This window comes from Equus quagga, chromosome 13, assembly GCF_021613505.1.
Source record: "Equus quagga isolate Etosha38 chromosome 13, UCLA_HA_Equagga_1.0, whole genome shotgun sequence".
NCBI lineage: Eukaryota > Metazoa > Chordata > Mammalia > Perissodactyla > Equidae > Equus > Equus quagga.
In genome coordinates this window covers 45802760-45829676 of record NC_060279.1, presented here as the reverse complement: position 1 = coordinate 45829676, position 26917 = coordinate 45802760, and the positions used below count along the sequence as shown (strand labels likewise).

At 41.0% G+C, this 26917-nt stretch overlaps 2 protein-coding genes across 8 annotated transcripts in view; one reads left to right on the top strand and one right to left on the bottom strand.

Moving 5' to 3' along the window:
- The window catches only part of SIAH1 (siah E3 ubiquitin protein ligase 1), a 41011-nt gene extending 26061 nt beyond the window's left edge, over nucleotides 1–14950 (top strand). For 3 of the 6 annotated variants that reach the window (XM_046682367.1, XM_046682366.1, XM_046682361.1), the window contains exon 2: nucleotides 6692–14950. In XM_046682367.1, coding sequence (XP_046538323.1) covers nucleotides 6694–7542 — 849 coding nt within the window. In that variant the 5' untranslated portion in view covers nucleotides 6692–6693 and the 3' untranslated portion in view covers nucleotides 7543–14950. The other 3 variants (XM_046682362.1, XM_046682365.1, XM_046682363.1) reach the window with 3 other exon arrangements.
- Nucleotides 14951–15087: 137 nt separating this feature from the next.
- Nucleotides 15088–26917, bottom strand: part of LONP2 (lon peptidase 2, peroxisomal) — a 104570-nt gene continuing 92740 nt past the window's right edge. The window contains exons 13-15 of one of the 2 annotated variants that reach the window (XM_046682359.1): nucleotides 19060–19267; nucleotides 18447–18637; nucleotides 15088–15487 (exon numbers count right to left, since the gene is read on the bottom strand). In XM_046682359.1, the coding sequence (XP_046538315.1) occupies nucleotides 15266–15487; nucleotides 18447–18637; nucleotides 19060–19267 (621 nt within the window). In that variant the 3' untranslated portion in view covers nucleotides 15088–15265. The remainder of the gene's footprint in view (nucleotides 15488–18446; nucleotides 18638–19059; nucleotides 19268–26917) is intronic. The other variant, XM_046682360.1, reaches the window with a different exon arrangement.

The following is a 26917-nucleotide window of genomic DNA, read 5'->3' as shown; positions in this document are numbered from 1 at the left end:
TTTGTTTATTCTTTCTGTTGTTTCCCTTGTCTGAGAAGACATGGTGTCCGAAAAGATCCTTTTAATACTGATGTCAAAGAGTGTACTGCCTGCATTTTCTTCTAGAAACCCTATGGTTTCAGGTCTCTGCTTTAGGTCTTTGATCCATTTTGAGTTTATTTTGGTGAATGGTGAAAAAGAATGGTCAATTTTCATTCTTTTACGTGCACATGAGTTTTTATATATCTTCTTAAATCCCTATCTTCTCTTGACTTCTGAGATACTGCCCTCTCCTGGTTTTCTCTCACCATTGCTTTCCTTCTCAGTTCTTTAGGCTTTTGCAGCTCCTGTGGGCCTCAGCCAACAGCATTGGCCACACCTGGGAGCTGGTTAAAAAATGCAGAATCTCAGGCCTAGCTGTAGAGTCATTCTCATTCTACATCAGAATCTGCATTTTAACAAGATCCCGAGATGATAAGGAAGCACAATAAAGTTTGAGAGCTGTTGCAGTCTATGGCCCACTACCTTTTGCTTTAATGAACTCTTAAATCTTAATGTTGGGATTTCTTTTATTTTAGGCAAGCTCCTCTTCTCTGTGACTTCACATAGCATCTGTGTGTTAACAGCTCCTCATCTCTGGTCTTAACTCTTTTGTGTATCCACTGCTTTTTTGATTAGACATCTCACAAGCATCTCACTCCTACTTTGTGTTTCCTCTATCATCATATCTCAATATCTAGCCTAGTGCCTAATAGGTTCTGATTATAAGTATATGCTTGTAACCAGGGATGGAAGCCTTAAAATACAGTGGTACTTTGCTTTTCACATTTGAGTTAGGGTTTGCATTTTCCTCTCCCTTTACTGTGTCGTCGCCTTTGTTCAGACTTCTGTTTTTACGGCAGCTTTCTTTCAGGTCCTGTGTCCTGGGCTTTCTTCACTTAAGATTATCAGTCTTACCAGACACATAACTCTTCTTCTATAGCTACAAAACTTTCAGAATTATCTTCAGGAAAATAAAGCTTTTTGGAAAATATATACAATTTGAAAAATTTTCTCTTATTACTTCGCTACAGTTCTGGAAACTAAAAAATAGGTTGTTTAATTTTTCTTCTTAGCATTGTTTTATAATGAAGTTTGATTTTTAACTTCTGGCATTTTAAGCTGTTGAATTTTTAAGGAGACTTGCCTTAAATTTTTGTCAGTTTGTGAGAAGTAAATCTTAAAATAGAAGCGACTTTTAACACTAATTTAACAAACATTTTCTGCATAATACCCATCACAATGTCAAATTTAGAAGGTTCCTTTTTTTGCAAAAAGGAGTTGAGGAAAGGAGGAAAGCCTTGAAATGTTGAATGGAGAAGTTTTACTTAACCCATCGATTCTTCGTAATAGAGAGCAAATTCCTAATCTGAACCTCTACTTTTATTTTACAATAAATATTATGTCATTTCTAGGAATAATTTTTGGACAAGTAAGAGGGGTAGTGGTATTTGCATCCTATCTTTCTTTACTAAATTAAGAATGGGAATCTTCTTATTTTGACTAATTGTTTTCACAATTCTCAATCAGACTAATCTCTACAAAGCACATTCTTTATTGTTCCCTTTGAAGGAAATATAGCTAAAAATCACCAGTATCCTACTACTCAGATAACTCACTCATTGGTCATTTTGCAGGAGGCAGTCTTTCTGATTTCTCATGCATCACCCCCCCCCCCCGCCCCAAATACCTCCCAGGTATGTTCTTTCTGTAACTTGCTTTACAGTACATTGCCATCCTTTTCGCTTTCTCCAGTTTAAACTTTTGTACTTAACTGTGTTAACTTCCTGTTGCTGCCGTAACTAACATTTTCACAGGTTCAGTGGCGTTAGGATGTGGATGTCTTTGAGGGGTCATTATTTGCCTGCTGTAGTAGCATTTGTAAACTACAAGAAAATGGTAAGCACAACATTGTTTATTAATTAGAGTAGCCGGGCATGAGCTTATGATTAATCAGAGAAATTCTTCATCAGTCATTTATAAAAGGAAACAAATGTTCTCACATGAAATTGAGAATACTACTGCTGTAAGTATGTTATTAACATATGTGGCAAAGCAGTGGTTAAATGCTCTGAAATTACTAAGACAACATTAAAGGCTGATTCTAAAAGTGTTTTGATTTAGATTAAAATCTCTTTAAACCTTATACCAAACTGGGCTTGAGATGTAGGCTTTAGAAAGTGTAGATAATAGTGCACTCGTGCTAAAATTTGAATTTTTGCTAACTTTGGGATATGTGGGCTTATCTTAGTGTAATGTAGTTTTTGTGAGATTTTTAACTATTCTGTCTAGTCTAGAAATTCTGTTAAGGTTCATTATGCTAAAAATTAGTTAAATGGCAGTTGATCTTTGGCGGGCATGTTTGGTCATCTTTACAAGCTAAAGGCATCTTTTGAAGTGTATATCTGGAACCCACAAGCTCTAGCTCTCTAACTAGATGATGACCTCAGGCAGAGCAAGAAACTTTCAGAGGTCTCAGGTGAATACTTACATATTTTGGCATATGTACCACCCATGGTATACATAAATTATCTGTCTCCTTTAATCCAGACAAAAGCCATGGGAGGCTGGAAATATTGTCCCAGTTTTAAAGCTGAGCAGGTGGTGAAGACTGGGTTTTAATCCAAGTGTAGATGACCCCAGAACACTTCCACTTTTACTGTCCTGACTCACTTGGTAAGTTTAAAGGTTTGTCCATAGGTTAATAGTTTTCAGACGGTGCTACAAGGCTGTCTGCAGGTCCTTTGGAAGTTTGGAGAAAAATGAAATTTTTTTTTTTGCTTGAGAAATCAGTTATCCCCTTTACTTGTTTTATGCATTTGGATTCTGTCTTAATTCTGTTTGGAAAGAGTTTCTCTGCCTAAAATATTTGAAGTCTCCTGTGCTAGAAACCGGAGACCTATCTAGGATGACTGTGTGTTAGAAAATAAAAACGTAGGTGATAGTAGTTTATATTTGTCAATGGACAGACTAATTTCAATTATATTTCTGTTCCTAATGATATTTTGTGTAGCCTGATACTAAGATGAGGTTGAGGTGATTGAAGAAACTATTAATAGGATGGGGAAGTGATTAGAGTTAAGATTTGATACTGAAAGTGGGTCATCTGCAATTTTCTGCACTGGGTTTACTCCCCACACCAGCTTGTGCTGTGTTTAAAGGCTGCCCTAAGCAGGATGTCATTACAGGTTAAACCTCTGAATGCACTAGCTGACACACTGCGCGTCTGAGACCCAGGACTTTACTGGGGCAAGGGTAATGCTTGTTTAAATGCAAAACAAGCTGCTCTGTTTAATGAGGCCGTTTAAATTGGCCTTCCCAGAGTGGGAAGAGAATATAATCTCAATTTGGAGGTTAAAGTAGGAGTTAATATGGTTATGTGTGTTTACTACTCTCACTGCAAAGTCTTGTCAAAGGGAGAGGGAAAATTTAAAATATGGTGCCGATAGGGGTAGAAATGTAGACGTGAGTTAGAATTGAAATGTAGTTGACCCCTAGTAAATAGTTATTGAATGTAGTGGGGAGAATGCTTTTACTCTATAAAAACTTAAGAGTTTGCACAGTTGATCAGGAGAGGGCTTGTGTGGCGGCATATTTCCCCCATACTCTTTGTAGCTCTTGGGTTGAAACCATACAAAATTGCCAATATCCGACTATTTTGGACTACATAAACAGCGTGTTTCGACCTAAATGTATGCTGGTGGAAATGCTGAGGCACAGTGTCGCTGGGGGTAGTAGTTCTGCCCCCCCGGGTGGGAGGTGGGTGCTGCGGTGCCCTGGAGTTGCCCTGGGCCCCGTGGGGTGGAGCTTGATGCCCCCCACCCTCTCTGCTGCCCGCGCAAGGGCGGGCAGCGGGGCCTGAGACCGGGAGGCGCTCTGGGTTGCAGTGGGCCTTCCTAGTTGGGGCTGGGCCCCAGCCCTGGCTTCAGGTGGCCTTGCCAGCTGACCGGCTCCGCGACCACACACTGCAGCCACGTCCTTCACCCGAACTGGCCGGAGCCTAGCTGATGAATCTGGGGAAGACAGACTTCCAAGACAGATGGAGGTTTAGGGCCCAGCAGAGGACAGCTCAGTGATGGCTCCCATTTTTGGAGTCTCAGGCACATTTGAGCTCCCCGGGAGGTGTGGTCAACCCCTCAGGGCGGGAGAGGCTTTCTGTCTCCTCCTCCTCCTGAGAAGTGAATGGAGTGTCCGGAGCAGGGTGCTGACCTTCGCTTCTTGACAGCCTACCCCGGGCATGCTTAGGAACAGAATGTGTCCAGGAGGGGCCTCTGTTACATTGTCTTTGCTTCTGGGGGCAAGGCTGTGAGCTGCCCGACTTCTCGTGACTGGGAAGTCTGCCTTGCCTTTTCTGTGCTCCTGGAGGAGCATCTTTCTCACATGTTTACCAGCAGCTGGGACAAGGAAGAGAAAAGGTATTAACATTAAGAGACCGCGTTGCTTAAACTGAAACGAGAAAGTTGTAAGCCAGTGGAATCTGACTGGATCGTGGAATGGCTGCAGCATAATTGAGCTCACAGTGATGTTTCTTTTGATCTGTACTTTTCTTAGGTTAAATCACACTTCACATTATGTTGTGACTTTGCAGGACTGCTGTGTGGTTGGGATTCTTTTTCTCTTTGAAGATGGAGCTAGGTTCCCAACTTTGGAGCATTGGGAGGTTTTAGCAGCTGCTATCTTGTAATCCCTCCATTGACCAGAAATACCAGCACATTCACTTGTTTTCACACTTTGAATGGGAATTTAAATTGTGCTTTTTCTACAATGTTTGGAAAAATAATAAAGATATATTGTAAGGTGAGCCCGAACTGTTGATGGTAAACGTATAACTGCTTTGCTAGGTCAAGAAATTGAATTGTTTTCTTGCTTAAGTAAGTTATCTTATGTTGATTTGATCACACACTGAGTTTACTGCCCCTGCATGTGATTAGCTGTTTTGGTTTAGTGACTTGAAAGGCATTGGTGTCTTAGACTCAGGCAGCTGCCTTGCAGTTATTACGTTGCTCACTCAAGTGAGCAGCATAACATGGATCATGAACTAGGCATACAGCATACATATAGGGCATTTGGGCAATGCTGAGCCCACTGTTTTACAAGTGACCTAAAATGATGGATCTTCATATGCACATAGCATCTCCTCAGCGGGAAACTGGATTACAAGAGAGTACCTTTATAGTCCCTTTGTTGGGCTAGGACACCTGCTGTATACAGGGCTTCAGATGGTGGAAACTGATTCATGTGGTCCACGTGTTGAGCCACATTGTGATGGAATTCTGCTGTACTTTTGTTTCCCTTTGAACTTTAGAGACAGTGGAATTAACCTTTTTTTTCTCTTTGCATCCTCAACCCCCATCTAAGGTTGTCTATCCTTGAGTAATCTAGAACCCAAATTGCATTTACATGGTCACATTGATACCCAGCATTGTTTTTTTGAAAGTTAAATTCTTTGCAACAAAATAATTATAATTGAGCAAACATTAAATTTGAGGCATTCAGTTTTAATTTTGTAGAACTGTCGCTTATAAAGTCACTGGGAGTGCATTCTTAGCACGTCGACTGCTCTTTTGTCATGCCCAAGACAAATAGTGGCCTGCCACATCCCAGCAAAGGCAGATTCTTGGGAAAAAGTGCTTCTTTCATCTTTCATTCAGTCTGACAAGTTAGTCAGTCACATTGTGGATCATTTCTTCCAGATGACCTCTCTCTCTCTTAAACACTGTTTATTACTGTGCTGATAAATGCTCCAGCAACACTGGTGAACTCGAGGGGATAAGGAATTCTTTACCAGTTGACTCTAATCCCCAAGCCCCAATGTTGTGTGTCTCTCTCTGGTGCTTTTATCTTTACTTACCTTCTTTTCCTGACTCTCCTTCTCCTTTGCAAATTATTTCTGATTTTTATTATGGAAGTAGAATAGAATGATTTACTTTCTGTAAATACCAGACTAAAACCTTTTATTTGAGGATGGCCCTGCATTTCTCCTCTATCCCTCTTTTGAGGGAGGCACTGATCAGTAGGAAACAAGATGAATACCTAGCTGATGTTAACGTTCTAGAGGATGAAGATGGATGAGGGGATGGCAGCAGGCCCTTCCCCTTGTGACACTCTCCATTGCCCAAATATGCCTCTAGAGCAGATAACTGTTCACTATTAGGAGGAATTCATCAAAGTCAACACCCTGGTGATCCTTTGGATCACTTATAATTCCCTGTAGCTTTCAGCAGCTGACACAGAATGAGAAAGGAATAGACTCAGTTAGGGGAATTGAACACAGAGATAACGGAGAAAGTGCAATCAAAATAGATTTGATTGAACTTCAGCTACTTGTACAGAGTTTCTTAGTTGTTTATAGTCCAATTTCTCTTTCAGCATTTATTCCATGTAGTCCATCCAGGGACAATTTCTAACATTTTTTAAAGAAAGTGGATTGTAAATGTGTTCTGGAATATTTTGAAAAGAGATTTTATCCAGTGTACAACTCCTAATAATTAAAAGGTATATTTCATGTCATTTATGTTTTTTTAACCCTGTTTTCCTTTATTCTGTTGCTCACAGTAAATTTTGCACGGTGCTTAAGTATTTCTAGCATGTAAACATTATTTATAGAATAAGTTATAGTTGTAATTATTTTTCTCCTGCCTCCTTTTATTTTTATTTATGTTTTTTATTACAGAAATGAGCCGTCAGACTGCAACAGCATTACCTACTGGAACCTCAAAGTGTACACCGTCCCAGAGGGTGCCTGCCCTGACTGGCACAACTGCGTCCAACAATGACTTGGCGAGTCTTTTTGAGTGTCCGGTCTGCTTTGACTATGTGTTACCACCCATTCTTCAATGTCAGAGTGGCCATCTTGTTTGTAGCAACTGTCGCCCAAAGCTCACATGTTGTCCGACTTGCCGGGGCCCATTGGGATCCATTCGCAACTTGGCTATGGAGAAGGTGGCCAATTCAGTACTTTTCCCTTGTAAATATGCCTCTTCTGGATGTGAAATAACTCTGCCACACACAGAAAAAGCAGACCACGAAGAGCTCTGTGAGTTTAGGCCTTATTCCTGCCCGTGCCCTGGTGCTTCCTGTAAATGGCAAGGCTCTTTGGATGCTGTGATGCCCCATCTGATGCATCAGCATAAATCCATTACGACCCTGCAGGGCGAGGATATAGTGTTCCTTGCTACAGACATTAATCTTCCTGGTGCTGTTGACTGGGTGATGATGCAGTCCTGTTTTGGCTTTCACTTTATGTTAGTCTTGGAGAAACAGGAAAAATACGATGGTCACCAGCAGTTCTTTGCAATTGTACAGCTGATAGGAACACGCAAACAAGCTGAAAATTTTGCTTATCGACTTGAGTTAAATGGTCATAGGCGGCGATTGACTTGGGAAGCGACTCCTCGATCTATTCATGAGGGAATTGCAACAGCCATTATGAATAGTGACTGCCTAGTCTTTGACACCAGCATTGCACAACTTTTTGCAGAAAATGGCAATTTAGGCATCAATGTAACTATTTCCATGTGTTGAAATGGCAATCAAACATTTTCTGGCCAGTGTTTAAAACTATTGCATTTAATTTCACAGAGAATAAGGCACCCATCTGCCTGCTAACCTGAAACTTTCGGTAGGTGGAGGCTAGACACGTGAAGGTAAATAAAAGGAAAGGCTGTTAAGTACAGGAAACAGTTGCATGTAATAACACTAATATATTTAAAAATAAGTCAACAGTAAACCACTGAAAAATATATATATATACACCCAAGATGGGAATCTTTTGTATTAAGAAAGGAAGCATTGTAAAATAATTCTGAATTTGTGTTTGTTGTAGGTTGAGTGTACTGTTGAAAAATATTGGGGTTTTTGTTTTGTTTTTGCGTGCGTGAGCCTTTGTATGTGTGCGCGTTTGTGTGTGTGCGTGTTTGGTTTTTTTTTTCCTTTAACTGACAAGCCATGTTGAGTGGTCTTGGACCACTGCTTTCCCCTTACGTGAGTCAATACATAGTGCTGCTGTGTGTGTATATTTTTTTGTGTGTATTTGCTAATTTTTATTAATTCTAGTTTTTCATTAAATAAATTTGACTTTCTTTTCTGTAATTCAGGTTCTTCCTCACCTTTTTTTTGGTACCTTTTTAAAGTTAGTGTCTTTTTGATATGTATAATTGTTTATGGTAAAGTTTATACATATGTGTTCAATACATATTTTCTTTCCCCCATTAATCAGTTCATTAGAAATATTTTAAATTCAGCTATTTTGTGAAGATATGAGTTCCAAGAAAGGAAAGGTAACATCAGAAGAATTATCAAAAGCTATTTAAAGCAGCTATAAGATGAGCTCTCTTTTTCCCTCCTGTTGAGTCATCCCTTCAAACTCATTCTTTGAAAGGTTAGGGAGTACTGACTTTTTTTAAATACTGGGGAAAAAAAAAAAATCAGCCTTTCCCCCCCTCCCCAAATATAGTGGACAAATCACATGTTTAAAATTTGCTCTTGTATTTATTGGTTTTGCAAAAGAAGGCATCATCTTACACAGTATTTGTAATTAAAAGCAAATCATTTGTTTAAAAAAAGGCAGTTTGCAAAAAAATGTTTTTGGTCTTTTATAATTCTCATTAAAAGAAGATCTGGCAAATTAAAAACTCTTATGTGTCTGCTTTAGCTCTAAGTTTGATTAAAATCCAAAGTTGCTCGCCTACTCAGTTCTGTACCTTCTAGCCAAAAGCATTGTGTGCTGTATTTGAAGTGTGCTAGATGAGTTTTATTCTACAGCAAAAGAATGGGTTATATGGCCTCTGTTTGGATTACAGAGTCTTGTTTTTTCCTCCCTTATCATTTTGATTCTCACAACTCTGTTGGGAGACTCATTAGTTAAAATACTGATCACTTTTTTCCCTCTTAAAAAAATAAAAATGAGTTAATATTTTATACCCTAGTGGTTATGAGCTTGGGCTCTGTAGCCAGACTTCCAAGGGACCTCCACGGCACTCCTAGCTCCAACCCACTTATGAGCTGTGAGACCCTGGGTCCTAGTTTCCTAGCATGTGAAATAGGGTTAATTATGGTAGCTGCCTCAAAGGGTTAAATGGGGTACAAGTAAGTTACCCTAGAACGGTGTTTGCACATAACAGGCACCTAACAGATGTTGGCTGCTGCTATTATGCCTTTAGCACCGTGTGGTTAACTGCTTGCTAGTTATTCTGAGGAACGTGGCAAGATTCTGAAGTTGCCTTCTGAATGGCCCAACATCATTTTATTTTATGGGTACCCTAAAAACGTAGAAAGTCAATTAAAATTAATTTGAACTTTCCCCTTATCCGATCATCACCAATTCTGGATAACAGAATTTACTCCTATTAACCATTTTCAGGAAAGAAGACTGTGTAGTCTTTTCTCTACATAAGCGTTATTTTTTGAATTGGTTGAAACAAGTGCTTGTCTGGCAGTCTTTGTGGCGAAAGAGAATAAGTCAACCACAAATGTATATCCAGGTCTGTTCCTCTTAACGTGTGTTTAGAAAAGCAGTTTTCCTCCCTCATTTAATAGTTTGAATATTTTTGTGGAGGTATATTATTTTGTGTTTTAAAAATACTTTTTTTAAAAGTGTTTTTTTGATTATAAAAGTATTATGTGCTCAGTAGATAAACTGTGGAAGTTAGAAAATGGCACACAACAGAGATGATAATGTTAGCCCATCAGAGATGACTGCAAACATTTTTCTTTTCTAGTCCTTTATATTTACATGTGCTTACACACATTTTGAAATCATGTAATTTTGATCATGTAATTATGTAACTGCCTCACACTTCCATACACAGCATGATCATCTAAGCATTTCACCACATAAGCAGTCTTAGAAAAGCACCATTTTGGATAACTTTTGTGAGGCATGACTATAATTCTAGCCAGTCTCCTGATATTGGGTATCTGCTTTGTCCAGTTTGTCCAGGGAAATCTTTTTGGCTATTTCTGTGTGTTTTCTGATTCTATTCTTGAGATTCTTTTTTATTTTCTAAGGTCTTGATACTGGCATTATGGTTTTCTGGAGAGGCTTCAGTGGATGGTAGCAGTGAGGATTTCCCATTTCATTGTAACCTCATGTTTTGCTAATTGATGCAAATTGAGTAAATTCTGTGTGTTGGACAGCTAGTAAGGTTGACCTTGTGATATGTAACTATATTTTTTGAAGTCATCTCCATTATTCTTGGTATACAGGGATAATGAGACCTACAGCCATGTTTCTGGGTCTGTTTGATTGGATTTATGAGGTCTCTGGTTCTTAAATCATCTCTATTATAATCAATAATCTACTTTCTCCAAATCACGCGCCTGCTCCTTCTTTGGGTGTCTTGGTGTTTTCTCTTGGGACTGTATGGGGTGGAGGGTCGGTGACGCTCTTGAACTTTGTTCTTTTGCTTTTGTATTCTTAAACTTGAATTTATCCTGTTAAGTTGAATCATGGGCCAGTTTAATGTGTTAATGATCTTTGGAGAACAATTTTTTCTTTTGCTCTGAGTGATTTTTATTACATGTGTGACCTTTTTTTTAAGGCTCAGATGTCTGTAAACTTTAAAATTAATGTCAGTGGCTCTCGATTATTTTGGGTTACCATAAATCTTAGTGGCCCCCCTCCGCCACCAGAGCTCAAGAGCTCTTTATATCCAGGGACATCTGCAATGATTCTACTAAGGGTGGAATTTTATTTCATTCAGTTTCCTGAGAGGAAGAATTGGTAAGTAACCCAAATTAAAAAAACACTGCATCAAACTAAACATATCTGGGGGTCAGTCTGCTGTATTAGAATTTGAGTAAGAACAGAACATAATAGGGTGAATTTAGTGTATGACCTACCAACTAGTACCATAGTCATTTATGTAGGTTTTACAAGAAAGGTACAGATAGAGACAGAGTATTATGGAAACGTATAGAGTGAATGTACTGGTAGAATTTTGGTCATTGCCCTCCCCACCTACCCACTCTGCATGTTCCAAACATAAAGGATTATTTGCTGGTTTACTCTTATCATCTGAAGCTGGTTTGATCATTTACATTTATCTAAAAACAGCATCATCCCAAAAATTAGTTTAATACTATCAAGCAGCTACTAATATTTGGTGAACAGTGTGGGCTGCAGGTTCTAACTGCCCGAGTTTGAATCCTGACCCTCTACCTACCAACTTTTATTTATTTAATTTTGCTCTGCCTGGTTCCTCCTCTGTAAAAAGTTGTAATGGTGTATACCTCATACAGGAATGAAGATGGCTAAGTGTGCTATAATGTGCTCCTCTTTATGCCTGGCACCATATTCCCAGTGCCTTGCTGAATCAGACATTTTCCCTAATCTTACACAGCTTTAAGAATTTTCTCTGATAAATAAATCTTATTATTACAGATATAATTAGGCCTTTCTGAATTCTGAAAAGCATGAACAATGGTATGGAGGAATACTTGGTTTTATAAAGTCACATTCGACAAGCTGGCGCTGTCAAGATTAGGGTTAGGCTAAAGGTTTCAATTCCTATTGCCTAGAAATGTACTGACAGTAAGTTAGAGCTGAACTTACTTAAAACTTTTTAATAGGAAAGATTTTCTCTTAGGTCCAAAACTGTTAAACACATTCTTTACATCACTGGTAAGTACAAACCATACCTAATATGTTCTAAATAAGTGACTTTTCATAGCAAATAAAGCTTTTCCTAGAATTAAAAAAAACAAAAACTTTTGATAAAGCTGTTTTAGAACATTTCAGTGGTCACTCACGGGATTACCTATGTGTCTATTCAGATCCTTTTACCATTTCCTTCCTGTTGTAGCGTTTTTCTTTTAATTTTTTAGTTAGTGCGATTTTCACTGTAGCATCCACTAAATGTTAGTGAAACAAAAGAGCATAGCACCGGCTCATAAACCATGAAACTGGATAATGACTATACTTCTATAGTCTGGATTTTTTTTTAAGCTGCTGGATAAAATTTTCATGAGGCTGGGTGCTCAAACACAATTCATTTTTGCCAAAATAATGTGAGCTTGAACATGTTACTTAATCAAAAAAAAAAAAAAACAAACTTGATGTTTACATCTAATAATTCCAGCTGAAATAAACTTTAGATCTGGAAAGAGAAGTGACAAACTTAACATTGTGGAAGGTTTATCATTTCAGTGGTTCCTAAAATAGGAAAATACGAAGTCAGCCCACTCTCCCCTCAGCAGTTGATTACCTCACGTCATGGCTGACTTTGGTAAGGCTTAAATGTGGACCCGTCACCTATTACAGGAGTTCCTGGGGGTGGACGTCACTAGTCACCACCTCCACAAGAGGAGAAGCAGCATCTTCTGGATGGCAAGCAGCCACTACCAATCACAGGTGGCACCCATTTGCATCCCCACTCTTAGGAAGAGAATCTGTGCTAGGACCAGAAGGCAACTCTTGACTGATGTCAAGGGAAGAAAAGGAAAGAAGGAAATCTTTGTGTTTCACTTAGGACATACACTTATTGCTGCCTCTTGTTTAAAAAAAAATTCAGGTACGTTTAGTATCCTTTAAATACCACTCTCATGATCAGGAGACCTTAACTATGGTCATAAATTTATAGACTGATGTTAAATATTTTAGGATCAACCACTTACATGGTGTTCTTCACTCTATTTGCAAATAGGTAGTCAAAAACACTAAAGAACTCTGCCTCTGTCATGGTTTGCAGTAAGGTTCAAACAGAAGGGACACGTGGCAAATGTGTGCCTCCAGCAGACAGTATAGATTTCTTGATTACCAAGGCACTGAAAATTAGTTTTTAGTTTTAATACTGAAAGAGCGTTAAAAAGCCTGCACATAAAAAGCACGTGGAGTACTGGTTAGATACACAGACCCGAAGACTGGCTTGTAGGTGTGCCGAATTGGAATCTCTGAGTTCATCAGCATTTTCAATTAAAACCCAGCTGATTGCGACAGAAGGGGTCTCTGGCTGACACTAAAAACAGTGCTAGAAAAAGTCCACATCACTAGTCGGGAAATGTAAATCAAAACCAGGAGGTGCTACTTCGCACCCATTAGGATGGCTATGAAAAAAGGAAAAGTGCTGGCAAGGATGTGGAGAAATTGAAACCTTTGTATATTGCTGGGAATGTCTAATGGTGCAGCCACGGTGGAAAAGGGTTTGGTGCTTCCTCAAAAAGTTAAGCATAGAATCATGTATGTGATCTGGCAGTTCCACTCTGGGTCTACACCCAGAAGAACTAGAGCTTGGGACTTGCAGAGAGAGCTGTACAGCCATGTTCATGGCAGGACGATTCACAAGAGCCAAGAGGTGGGAACAACCCAAATGTCCATCAGCAGAGGAATGGATAACGTGACCTGTGCACACAGTGGAATATTAGAAAGAAATGAAACTGATACATGCTACAACATGGATGAACCCTGACAACGTGCTAAGTGAAATAGGCCAGACACAAAAGGACAAATATTACATGAGTCTACTTACACAAGGTACTTAGAATAAGCAAATTCATAGAAACAAAATAGTGGTTACCGGGGTGTGGGGGAATAGAGGACCGGGGACTTACAGTTGAATGGACACAGAGTTTGTTTAAGATGAGCAAGTTTTGGATATAGATGGTGGTGACGGTTGCACAACACTGTGCATGTAATTAATGATAAAATTTATTTTGCCATGCCACAGTAACAAACAAGTGAATAAAAACTTAGAATTAAAAAACCAAAAACCATGCTAGAGAAAGGTCATACTGTTAAATGTCATACACACCAGGGTTTTCTCAGCTCCTCTGGAAAGGAAAGGCATGCTTAATAAAGCCAGAGGGCACAGAAGATGCCCTGCTGCTGTTGCCAGACAAGTACAAAGTGCATGTTCAGGACTCCTGAAGAATACAGATAACTTCCCACTTTTTAAAGCATGCCTGTTGCCACTGCTAGATGGCACAAGGCAGAGCAGTTTGGATGTGGATTAGCTCCCTCTGGTTGCTTTAAACGAAATAACATCATAGTTTCTTTCTTTTCCTTCCATGTAAGATGACTGAACAAAAATGACAAAATTACAATAGTGGTAAGATGGCCAGTGAAATGTTCTCGTAATTCCTGATGTGTGCACGCTCCCACCAGCCATAAGCCCCGGATCTGGACTTGTCTTCCCAAACACTTTCAGATTTTACTAGCAGGTCTGAGCACAGTATGTGGCTAACTCACAGACCCAATTCTCATCCAAGAATTTCCAAAGTATTTTTATATATTTGTTCTTAGATTTTGTAATAGAAGATTCTAAGTCCATTACTGGCTGGAATGATAATTAGAAATTGCTCAATGTTATTTTACACTGTAGTCTAACTTCTTCTTCACAGTAACACTGACTTAGGTACTGTTATTTGCATTTTACAGGTAAGGAAAGAAAAGCCTTACATCCTAGTTATCCAGACCGTGGATTGAGTCACAGGAGAAGACAGGCACGGAAAAGTTTACCAGATCTGGGAACTGGCACAGGCAACGAAGAATAGAAGGGGAGGTGGCAGCAGTCAGTATATCAAGTGTGGGATCATCCCAGGATGGATGGCTGCCTCCCTCTGGGGGCTGGACTTTTTTTCTAAGATGACAGGCATTCACAACCAGTGTGTTTCTGTGATGTGTGCTAACACATGCCATTCTGCCCAATATAAACGCTGTTCTGAGTGCTCCCTTCCCTCAGCATAAGTATTGGGATGTGGAGACCTCATCATCGAGTTCACTCGAATACTTTATTTTCCACAAAGACTAATCGTTAACTATTTCATCTTTGCCCAGTTCCCCGTCTAATGATTGTTTTCAGGATCCAGTAAAGTCTGCAGGTGCAGCTGCTAAGATAAGGTCTATACCAATGGTTCTTGACCTTGACTACGCATCAGAATCACCTGAAGGGCTTATTAAAGCAGATTTCTGGGCCCCATCCCCAAAGTTTGATTCAGAAGGTCTGCTGACGGGTCTTGAGGATTTATGTTTCTAGCAAGTTCTCAGGTAACACAGCTGCTTCTGGGGACCACAATGAGAGCCACTGCTATATACCTTTCCAGGGACAGTGATGATCCCACTTAGACAAGAACTCAATTTCTATCAGTTTATTGAAATAACATTTCTGTAATGACTCAGGTTTGTTACTGTTGTGATTATATTCCCAAATTAGGGACAATTTGCTTACCCTTCCCAGTATGAATAAAATCAACCCTGTCAGTACCTTTTGGCACTTCCTAATTTAAAATTCAGCGAAGTTGAGATTTGGACCTACAGTTTGCTATTTAAGAGACCAGGTCTGGCCTTGACAGTAAAGCCACCATCAAAAGCTGCATTAAGAACTTCATCCAGGCAGCTTGCTGTGACAAAACTTAAATCCTGTCGCACGTTGCCTGGGATTTCTTCCAGGTCTTTTTCGTTCCTCTGAGGAATGATGATCCGCTTCAGTCCTGCTCTGTGCGCTGCCAGCACTTTGTCTTTGATTCCACCCACCTGTCAGGAGAGAGGAAAGTCACTAAGGGTGATGATCCTCCTCAGGCTCTGAAAGAAACCCTGACCACCTTTCTTTCACTGCTATTTTAAAACATTCAAATCATCTTCCATTCTGTTATAGCATGAGCTAGGAAAGCCACTAAAAAGGTTAATAAATAGTAAATTCTTTACATTTCAATTAATGTTACATTAAATCCTTTTAATGGGGGAAAACTCAATTTTTGATGGGTGTGAGCACTTCTGTCCATGATTCATTCCTTTTTACACTGTCAAGGTTAACACTTTTATCCACTCTGTAATCACAACCCTCTTATGTATAGTTTGATTCTGATAAAGCATTACGTTATTTTGACAAATAATCTAAGCTCTCGTGGTGGTTTTAAAATACGCCTGCAATGGTCTCCCTTCAAAAGGCAGAGTCTAATTCCCTTCCCCTTGAACGGGGCTGGGCTTAGTGACTCATAAGAACATGTGGTGGAAGTGATGTTATATGACTTCCGAGATTAAGTCATAAACAAAGGAGAGCTTGTGCCTGGATCTGTCTTTCTTGGATCTCTTGCCCTGGAGGTAGCCAGCCGCTATGCTTGGGTGACCCAAGCAGCCTAAGGAGAAGTGCTCAGGTGAGGAATGGGGCCTCCTGCCGACCAGAAGCAATCTGCCAGCCACGTGGGAAGAGGATCCCCCAGGCCCAGGTAACCGGGCGATGACTGACCTGGCCCGTGTCCTGGCTGGGCGACAAGAGACCCTGAGCCAGAAGAGCCCAGCTAAGCCTCCTGAATTCCTGACCCACAGAAACTATAAGAATCAATATTGTTTTGGGGGTGAGTTATGCAGCAATAAATACAGTTCTCAATCATGCCATCTAGAACCTGCAAGGCTTGGAGACAGCCCTCTGACCATGTGCTGCGTCAGACTGGCAGCTGGCGAGGCCCTCCTGCACGGCTACATCCTGCCCCACTGCCGTCCACTCAAGGGTTCTTGATGCTGCTCAAGTGCACTTTCAAAGTACCTTCTTCAGAAGGTGTAAGACAGGCATTTTCATACATTCAAGGAATCTGTTTACTTTGCTTTCACACTTGATAGTAAGGCTGTTATAAGACTAGATATAAAATCATTTTTCCCTTAGACTTTTGAAGGTACTGCACATTTGGTGTCACTGATGAGAAAGATTTTTTCCTTGGTGATCTGAAAAGTTAAGAGGATGAAATCTTCTTTTCATTCTGAAGATAACCTTAAATTCTAGGAAATATTCCATTATTTCTTTGACAATTTGTTCTACTCTGTTTTCTCAGTTCTAAATCCAAGAGCTCTGTCTTATCCTCTGTTGTTGAATTACGTTTTCTCTAGCCTTAGCCTTTCTCTTAAATGCCGCCGCTTTTCTTCACGTCTCGTGGAAGCGTTTCAAACTGAAGGCTTCCTCAGAGCTGCCGTGGCTTCCCCGGGGGTGGGCAGCCTTTCCGTGGGTGCTCATCTGCCCTGAGAGCAGGCACCGAAAGTGGAGGAGCCATGTGTTCTGTGGAGATTCAATGAATCCCCTCTAGCTTTTGGTTCCCATCCATCTCCTTCCTGCTCTCCTGGTCTCTGCCTTCTGGCTCGGAGCCGGTGCTTTTCCCAGACTCACGCTGGGAAGGCTCTCTGTACCTCTAACTCTGTGATCAGCAGGACACTTCCATCTTCCAGAAGTTGGCTGACCTATCAGCCGATGACTCCCAACTCATTTTTGAGCGTTAGAATGTGTTCTCATTATTCCTTGCTTAGTCTCCTATCTTTAACCAGGAGACTGAAGAGTTTATGGTCAGTAAAGCCCTTGCTCGTTTCCCTTCAGCAGCACCTTGTGTTAATCGCTACTGCCACTTGAAATTTCATGCAGTGCCTCCGTGTAAGGGGAAGAAAAGAGATCAGCCATTCCTTTTAAGTAGAGATCTACAAATATAATAAATAGGGTTTGGAATATGACTTTCTGGTTTAATTAAATTAAAAAAACTGGGGAACTGAGAGCATTTTCAGTGATCTCAATTGGTGCTTCTACAATCTACTTTCACCATTACCTCATAAAACAAAGGCCTTCTCAGAATAAAGAACATTCCTTTTTTCCCCCTCATTTTGTTATGAACCTGCCAAAATTTTGTCATGGACTGGCACTGGTAACTAATCACTTAAAGCCCTAAATGATCCCTCAAGTTCCATACATTTTCTCAGTGTTTTATCAGTAGTTTAGGATATGGACTGGAGCCCCAAAGCCCCATATGGACAGACTTTTTCAAAATTTAGCAATTAGATGTGGTTAGTCTTTGTTACAGTTTCCATTTGACACTACTTATTTGTCCATAAATCTATCTGATAGGAGGATACAAGGTCCCACAGGAACTTAAAAAGGTAAGAATTGGGCTTAAAGTTTAAAAATAGCTACTAACACAGTTTGCTAACTACAACAAAGCCTCAAATCTTCACCTGAACAGCTGATATTTCTCATGATCAGACTGATTTTTTTCCCCCAGCATGTCTTCCTAAGTAGAAAGGAAAACATGGGAAAAATCGTCAGTTTTTCTTTTATCAAAATTTAAAAATATGAATTAGTTACAGGTATAAAAATTTAATATGGAGGGCTGGCCCGGGGATGTAGTGGTTAAGCTCTGCTTCAGCAGCCTGGGATTTGAGGGTCTGGATCCTGGACGTGGACCTACGCACTGCTTATGAAGCCATGCTGTGGCAGCATCCCACATACAAAACAGAGGAAGACTGGCCCAGATGTTAGCTCAGTGACAATCTTCCTCCAGCAAAAAAAGGAAGAGTGACAATGGATGTTAGCTCAGAGCCAGTCTTCCTCACCCACACAAAATAATAATTTATATGTGTTTAAAATAAGGTATTCATAGGAAGAAGGCAAAGCACTATTAATTTAAATTAAAAATATTAATTAAAATTTAAAAATCATATAAATAGGTTTCGTCACACTTACTGGAAGAACAAGACCTCTCAGTGTAATTTCTCCAGTCATGGCTACATCTGAACGGACCAGCCGCCCACTGAAAAGGGAGGCGAGACAGGTTACTATGGTAACTCCAGCAGATGGTCCATCTTTTGTGACAGCTCCAGCTGGAAAGTGCAGATGGATGTCTGTGTTGTCAAGAAGATCAAAACTTCCAGAAGCTTTAAAAAGGAAAAAGTGATTTTAATGTAGAAAAAATAAGCCTGCTTTTTCTCCTAAAAAAGAAAATCAAAAGGATAAAAAATCAATGTTTTGGGTAAATGAATCCTTCAAAATGTTAATGGGTGCTACAATTAGAGTGAGGGTCTGAAAGCACAGTTTCAGTCTATTCCAAGTATGATTAAAAACAAGACAGACTCTCGGAATTAGTTTCTTGTTAAGGCATTAGCCAGACAGTCCAAAAATGGGAACTAGAATTTTCACAGGGGTTCCAAATCAGAAGTTTGTACTTTACTGAAGGTATAACTAATAATTTAAAGCTCCTCTTAATCTTTGTCACAGGACTGTGAGATGCCTCCTGGATCGTGATCCAAAGGCGCGTCTTTGCTCACAGCTGCATCCCAGCCATGGCTAGGTCACTCACCATTAGTTAGATGGTACTTCTTGGCGTTGCTGCGGAGCCAGCTGATGGCGAGATGGGCAGACTCCTTCATGACGTCCCCAAGCTGGCCAGTCAGGGTTAACTGACCTTCACCATCCATTCGACTTGCCTCCACGAACATGATTTCCCCACCTAAGGGAGTCCAAGCCAAACCTATTGCCACTCCTGGCTGACTCAGACGCTCAGACACCTTGAGAGAAAGAAGGAAGGATCGGTTACGTCAGCAAGAGCCAAAGTATTTTCAGGCTGGCTAACCTAATCACCATGCGCTGCAGGAGGCTGCTCCTTCCACGGAGGGCCTCGGTGCTAGCCACACGTCACAGGACTTCTTACCCACATGATTTGGAGTCACACCCACCACTTACTATACTATGCGGCTTTCTGCCAGAAGGAAAGCTGAACTTCCTCTGTGGCATCTATCAGAAGCAATTTTACCTTAAAATACGTGTGAATAACTTTGATTCTTAAGAGCCATATCAGGTTACACATGCCCTAATTTTCAAGGAACAAACCCAATTGTTTTATCTACTTAAATATTTTTATTAGGCTGCACATTTATACACACTCCAAAACCTGACTTCATTTTAAGTAACCATGAATTTGTTTTAGAGTAAAGACCCTCTTTCTAACACACATTTAAGATGTGTTAGCTGCAGAGGCCACGTGTGAAAGTGTAGATTCAAACCTTTTGCTTTTACTTCTCTGCCACTTCTTACTTTCTCCGTTACTGCTGCATAGACATACAATGTTGCTTCGTGACGGCCTAGATCCTGTCCCGTGTGCTCAGAGGCCCAGCATGCTGCCTCGCTGCCATTTTGAACTGAACGCATCAGTCACCTGACATTACGAGCCGAGGTGATGCGCCAAAGAGGTTAACACATCACGTCCACGTTATGGAAACACATAAAAAGTAACAGTTGAAAAACAGTCCTGGTAACTTTTATTGCACCCTTTGAGCTTCCAAATTTCTTATCCTATAGAATTTGTGTGTGTCAGAGAAACTGAGCACAGTATGTCAAGCCAGCACTAAACCAAATGCAAGCTCTCTCCCCCGAGAGGGACTTCTCCTTGAGGAACAGCGGGTTTCTGAGTCTCTGGTTGCAGGGCTGGGTAGCTGACGCTGATTCCTTTCTCAAGAGGCTTAGATGGTGACAATCCTGATTTTAAAACTTACTCCACAATCATGTGTGACATTCACTGAAGCTATTGGACATTTATTTTTAGCAGTAAAATAAAAGCCTATTTTTAAAGTTGGTTTTATAATTAAAAAATTTACTTCTAATGAACTTCATACGATAAGTGAGACTTGAAGGCCACGCTGCAGCGTAAGCTGACTGATGCCGGGCAGCGGAGTTCACTTCCCCTGGCTTTTGTATGTGCCCTGATCTACATTTACGTGAGGAGAAAGACACAAAAGATCAACAGGCAAAAGATCACTACTATTTATGGAAAAAACAGAAACAATTATTTATAAAAGTGTTCACAACACTTGTTTTTTCTAATATAAACCCAATTCTCTACACTGTAATGAACACCTACTTTGGCTAGAAATTTGCCAAGGGTTCCTGTTTTACTACATGGCTCTTTCCTAGGGCTGAGTGAACTCATCCTAAATAATTATCCTCAATATAATGAATCATGTGTTAATTTAATAGAAAAAGCCATTTGGCACAATTTTGTTTACTATAACAAAAACAATTCCTTTGTTACAGCTAAATCCTCAAAACTCATGTCAGAATAATACCAAAAATGTCCCCAAAGGATCAGGAGTAAGATTCTTGTTGATTACCATGTTGCTTCAAGAAACCAAACCAGTCTTCCAACACTCTCCATATGCTGGAGAGTCCTGGTACACTGGGTAGAAGTAACACTGTTCAATGAACAGAGAGGGCGGCAGATGCACAGCCAAACCCAAAACATCCAGGCTCACACCCACTTTATTCTAACCTGACAGTTTAAGAATTCTAACATCAACCAGAAGATGGGGCTAAGGACAAATCTGTGTAACGCAACAGCAACACACATAGGTGGGGGGCCTTAAGGGCGTGAGTCCCCATCGCACCTAGAGTCCCTGTGCCCGAGGCTCACAGCAGTCATCTAAGAAGTAAAGAATCTTTAATCCTCAGACCTGAAGACAGAGTCTTCGAGGACATGTGTTCTGAAATTGTAACACTCAAGCACCCAGCTTCTGTGTATTTTTCCCTCAGAAATGAGGAGAGTGCACGTCCACGTGAGTTTAAAGGGTAACACACGTGCTCCTTTCTTGCTCTTGAATGCAGTTTTCCATCTTAACCCCTTTATACAAAACAGTCTGTATCTTCTAGCATTCCTTGTAAGTGATTCAACACAAGAATTTTAAAACTATATTTATCTAGCAGTACTTGCCTATCAGTTTGTAATTCTTTACTGGTTTGTGGAATCATCAGTTACATCAGCCAAGACAGGGCTTAGAATGTTTTTCCCACTAGATGTCACAGTGGAACGTGAGTACCTCAAGTTCATTTTTGTTGTTCACTTTCCCACTGGTACATCCTTGGACTTCAGCTTCCTCATCTGTTAACTCAATCTTGTTCAAAGAAATGGTCAGTTTCTTCTGTAGTAATTCCATCAATCATGTAAATATGCAAACTGAGGAAGTATTTAAAAATTTAATGAAAAACCTAATTAATAATAGAATATGTCTTATAAAGTATGGCTGCATTGTTAATACTTCAATGATAGCAGTATTTAAGCAGCATTTAAGTAATCACTGCCAATTTCACACTGTTCTTCCCTCTTGATTAACTACAAATAGTGCTATTTGATTGAAACAGTAAATATGTACAACTCTGTGATCCTTCTAGGCCCAGGGCAACACTTCCACTTGTATTTCCTCCTGCAGCGCCGTCAGAGTCAGGAGTTTTACAGTTATTCACAGCGCTTTACCAAGCATCCTGAGCCAGGCTCCATTACAGATCAGAGGGGTCTACAAGCGAACGCCTCTGAGAACTGACGGAGTACTTAAGGACATCAGACAAAGGGGCCGTTATACTCCAGCACAGGGAGTGCAACCAGTGTCTACCGAGCGCTTCCATCTACACAGAGCCCTAAAGAGGCCAGGCCCCTGTCTGAGGAGCTGGGACAGGTGTCAGACACGCCAAGTAGTCTTAAAATGTGGGTAGGAGTGTGTGGGGCAGAGAAAGGCCAGGAAACCATCATAACAGAGAGGCCAGCCAATGCCAAGGCCTGGAGATACGAATTATATTGTGGCTACTTTCTTTCCAGAGACAAGCACGGTTCCCTGCCAAATGCAACCTGAGCTGTCAGATGGCTGTGGGATGGGTGCAGGTTCCTTCTGCAGTGATGTTTACACCACAATTGGTTTCTTTTATAGCTCATCTAGGACTTTTTATGCTCCCGCCAGGGTTGTCACCACAGCAGCTATCCATCTGTCAACTTCTTTACAGTCTTTGTACTAAGATCCCAAGCCTGAATTCATGAATATTTGATTGTTCTAGCTGTAAATTTATTTCAGTAGCGTTCAGAAAAGGGAAGGTCAGATTGCCCTTCCCTTGGAGAGGCGCCGGGGTCTCCCGGAGCCATCTCTCACAGCGGTGCTAGCCAGCCCCAGGCTGGCTGACCCTCCACTGTTGAGAGCCAGCTGCTTTCAGAGCCTTCTGCCGGGGACTTTTCCTGGCACAAGGAACTCATGGGGGGCCACTGGGCCAGACTGAGTGTGCAGCACTGGTGCTGTCTTACACAGCGGCGTGTGGCACAGCATGTTTAAATGGCGTGGAATGGAGAGGTAGTTTACTGCCACGATTCTCTTGGGCACTGTGTCAGTGTCTACACCCTGCCCATTTCTGGCACCTGATTCTGTCTGTGTGAAGGACAAGCGTACTGACAGAATCTCCGGGATTCACCTTTGGATGGTTCTATTCAGGACACTTCTTAAATTCTGCCATGTTTTTCCTCTTCTTCGCTTTTTATGTTTTTAAGGGCAGTGGCCTTTGGAAAAGGACTTTTCATACACCGCTGTCAGAAGCCAGCACTGAGGCTTTAATGCAAGATGCGAATGGAGGCAGGAATGTGCAGATGCGCACTCTTGGGATTTACTGGCTACACAGAAATATTTGTGGCTTGGATGACTGGTTTTCTGAGGCTGAGGATGAAAGCTATCCTGGAAAGAACAGAGCTCACTTGTTCTGACTGTGTCACTAAATTTACAATCATGAGTCTAAGACTGTTACCCCCAGAAATAAACAGGAACTCTTTTCTGTTGGCTTTTTTTTTTGCCAGATAGGATATGCATCTAACAATGTGGAGGTTTCTCCTGGCTTCACTAGGCTGAAAGTGAAAATTGTAAGATTCTCATTTCCCCTCCCAAAGATGTTCATGTAATCAATGAAAGTTAACTGCAACTGAGTTTACCACTGTTAACGGCAGTGTCATAAACGATCAGATTGGAGAGCTGGGACTGGAATCCTGCACCCTTCTCAGTTCCTCCAGGTCTGATCTGGCCCCGGCTGGTGTTCTGAGTGAGCTGTGCTGTGCCCGCATGCGCCGTGGGATGAAGTCTCTGTGCTCAACACTTGCGCCTCCTCCCGTCTTTGCCGCTCTTCCTCTTGCAGTGAAGGAAGAGATTTGTTTTTTAAAAGTGGGTTTAAGTGATCGTGTTTCTTTAGGAAACTTTATTCTATTTGAAAAGGTGACTTATGATATTATTCCTAAATTTGAAATCTAGACTAAGTTCCTAGAACTCACTTTTTAACCTGTTTAGAGAGTTCTAAAGGGATAACTTATTAAAGTGTGTCTTCTCACCTTTCTTCCTCACTGCTAGTTTGCTATGTCAGTAACATTTTTGGTACTAATATTTTTTTGCAGACTCATCTTCAATGAAAGTAAAGAACAGTAAGAGGTAGTAAAGGATTATTAAATGAAGTATAAAATTAGGATTATAAACACAACAGGGATTTTTTTGGGTGACTGGGGATAGGTCTGTTTGTTTTTAAAGGAGTAGGGTGCAGGAACTTGCATTTGTTCATTTTTTTAGCATGTACCAGGCACTATGGTGGGTGCTTTATAGAAATTAACTCACCAAATTCTAAACGCTGTCTAAAAACATACATATAATTGCCCCTATATGTCAGATGAAGACATCACACTCAAGCAGGCTTATCACTAAGGTTTATCACTTAGAGACTAAGAGGCCTCCTTGCTGCTTTCACACCTTACTCCTCCTCTCTTCTACTAAGCCCCTGCTTGTGGCAGCCGCTTTTCCCATCTTCATTCTCTCCTCACTATCTTCTACATTCAGAACACCCTTTTCCTTCCTGACCACCTGAGCCCTGCTATCCTGCTGGGTGTCCAGCAAACACCGGGTGCTCATCTGCAACCCGACTCCTCTGTTCTCTAAACACCTCCTTAACTCCAAGAACAGCTTCCTCACCTTAACTCACTCACTCACTGACAGGTCCTCATCACATCAAAGAGGAAGCAGATATCCTCTGAAATCTGAATTTTAAACATCTCCCTCCCTGACCATCACCTTCTTATCCTCACTTGTACTCAAGACCATTAACTCTACCACCTGAACATTACATACCAGCTCTGTCCTAGCTTCACTTCTCTCTTTGTGCAACTAACATATCTTTGTTCCATCATTATAATCTTTTCCTCGTAAATAAGTCAATATTCTTCCCCGTTCTTCATTATACCTTGCAAAGGGGTATCCTCATTACATTTCCTCTACTCACACTATGGATCCCAGCCCATCTCACTTCCCCAGACTTTGTTGCTGTTGTCCCACCTCCTCCAGCAACATTAGTCCCACTCTTTCCACTGGATTCTTCAGATCAGCAAACATGATTCTATTTGAAAACACTGTCTCTCTGACATCCATACTCCCTTCTAGCCACCTCATTTAAATCTCTGCAATCATTCATTCACAGCCAAACTTCTGAGAAGAGTTGCCTACACACAAACTCTGTTTCCTCCCCTCCCATTCTATCCTCAGCACACTCCCAAATCTACCATCCACACCACTCTTTGCGAACCCACTCTTTCAAGGTCCCCGACAACCTCCACAGTGTCAAATCGAATGGACAAATAGCAAACACATCTGGATGTTCCGTCCTTCGAGAAAGTTTCCTCCCGTTTTCATGGCAGCATATTATCCTTGTTTCCTCTTACTTGACTGCTTGTTCCTTCTCAGTCTCTTTGAGGGCTCTTCCTCCTGTCCATGACCCTAACTGTTGCATTCTTCAGGGCCTGCTCCTAAGCCACCTGCTCTTTTCTGCATATACTTTTTCCTTTGGTAATCTCAACATTTCTGGGACTTTAAATATTCTCTCTTTTCTGACAACTCTGCAACTTATATCTCCATTTTGGATCTCTCCTCTGAGCAATGGATCTGCGTGCCCAAGTGTCTCCACTCTGATGCCTCACAGACAGTTCAAATCAGAGCTTTCCCTTTTCTTTGCACTACTCCCCCACCCCGAGTCTTGCCCTTCTCAGTAAATGGCCACACAGATACCCTGTTGCTCTGGCCAGAGCCTGGAAATCCCTTGGATTACTGTCTCCTTTGTCGCCGTGTGTGGCCCACCAGCAAGGCTAGCAGGTCTGCCTCTAGAATATATCTCAGGGATAGCGGGAGCAGTTCCTCCCTAGCTCATACCAGTCTGTTTGTCTTCTTTACAGCATCACTCTCAATTTATAATTATTTCTTAACTTGTTTACTTCCTTTACTAAAGTAAGCTCCATAAAGGCAAAGATCACACCTTTCTGGTTTACTATTGTATCACCAGCAGCACATACTAGGAAACTCTTTCTAGAAGAAATGACAGACCTTACACTTTTACCTTCATGGAGAATACAGGCGTTTAAGTCAAAAAGGTACCTTACAACGTCTTGGGAACACGTCAACATCTATTTCAATATTCCTAGTATCATCTCTCCCTCTAGATTCTTTACCTGGGAGAGTACAAAGAAGAGAGACAAGCCTGGCCACTGTGACTCTTGGCAGAGAACAGAGGAGCTGCTCAGGTGTGCCTATGCTCCATTTCTCTAATGTAATAAATAGCACAAGCCCTGGAGCCCATCAGGCCTGGGACCAAATCTCAATTCTGGCATAGTGCATCTTCTCGCAAGTTACTGAAACACTCTAAGCCTGTTTCATCTTCTGTTACTGGAAAGACCGGAGTGAGGAGCAAATGATGTATCATTTGTTAGAGGTCTTCATAGTGGCTGATACTTAATACATACACACGGGGAGGGGCCAGAAGCCCAGCCCACCTTCTCCCATTCCAAAACAGAGCACTAGAGTTGGTAAGAACAGAAATGAAAATCTGATGTACAGCAGATGCCTTTTGTTTTAAAAAACCTGCTGTACTTCGAGCCATTCTCCTTCAGCAGGAAAGGTCAGGAGTTAGCTTGGTCTGACAGGATACTGTGGCAGAGTGGAAAGAACACCGGACTTGCAGTTGGCTGATCTGAGTCTGAATACAGGCTTTACTAATTGCAGCTTATATGAATTTGCATGATTCATTTAGTCTCTTTAAGCTTTTTTGCTGTGTGTAAAATGGAAGACTCCTAGCATTGGGACGGCCCTCATGACAATAAAGAAATGTTCCATAAATCTTAATTTCACAGAGGCAAAAGTTGAGGCATAGGGTGGTTAAGTAATTTGGGGCTGAAGCCCAGAGACAGAAATCCCAGGCTACAGTGAATTCTCTCAAGTGTGGAAAAGATGAGCAAAATGTTTCAAACTCCCAGACACCAGATCTTCTATTCTAAGATGCTGTTTATACCTTTCAGACTGATGATGGTCAAAGTGTTCACAGGTAATAGCTCAGATACTACA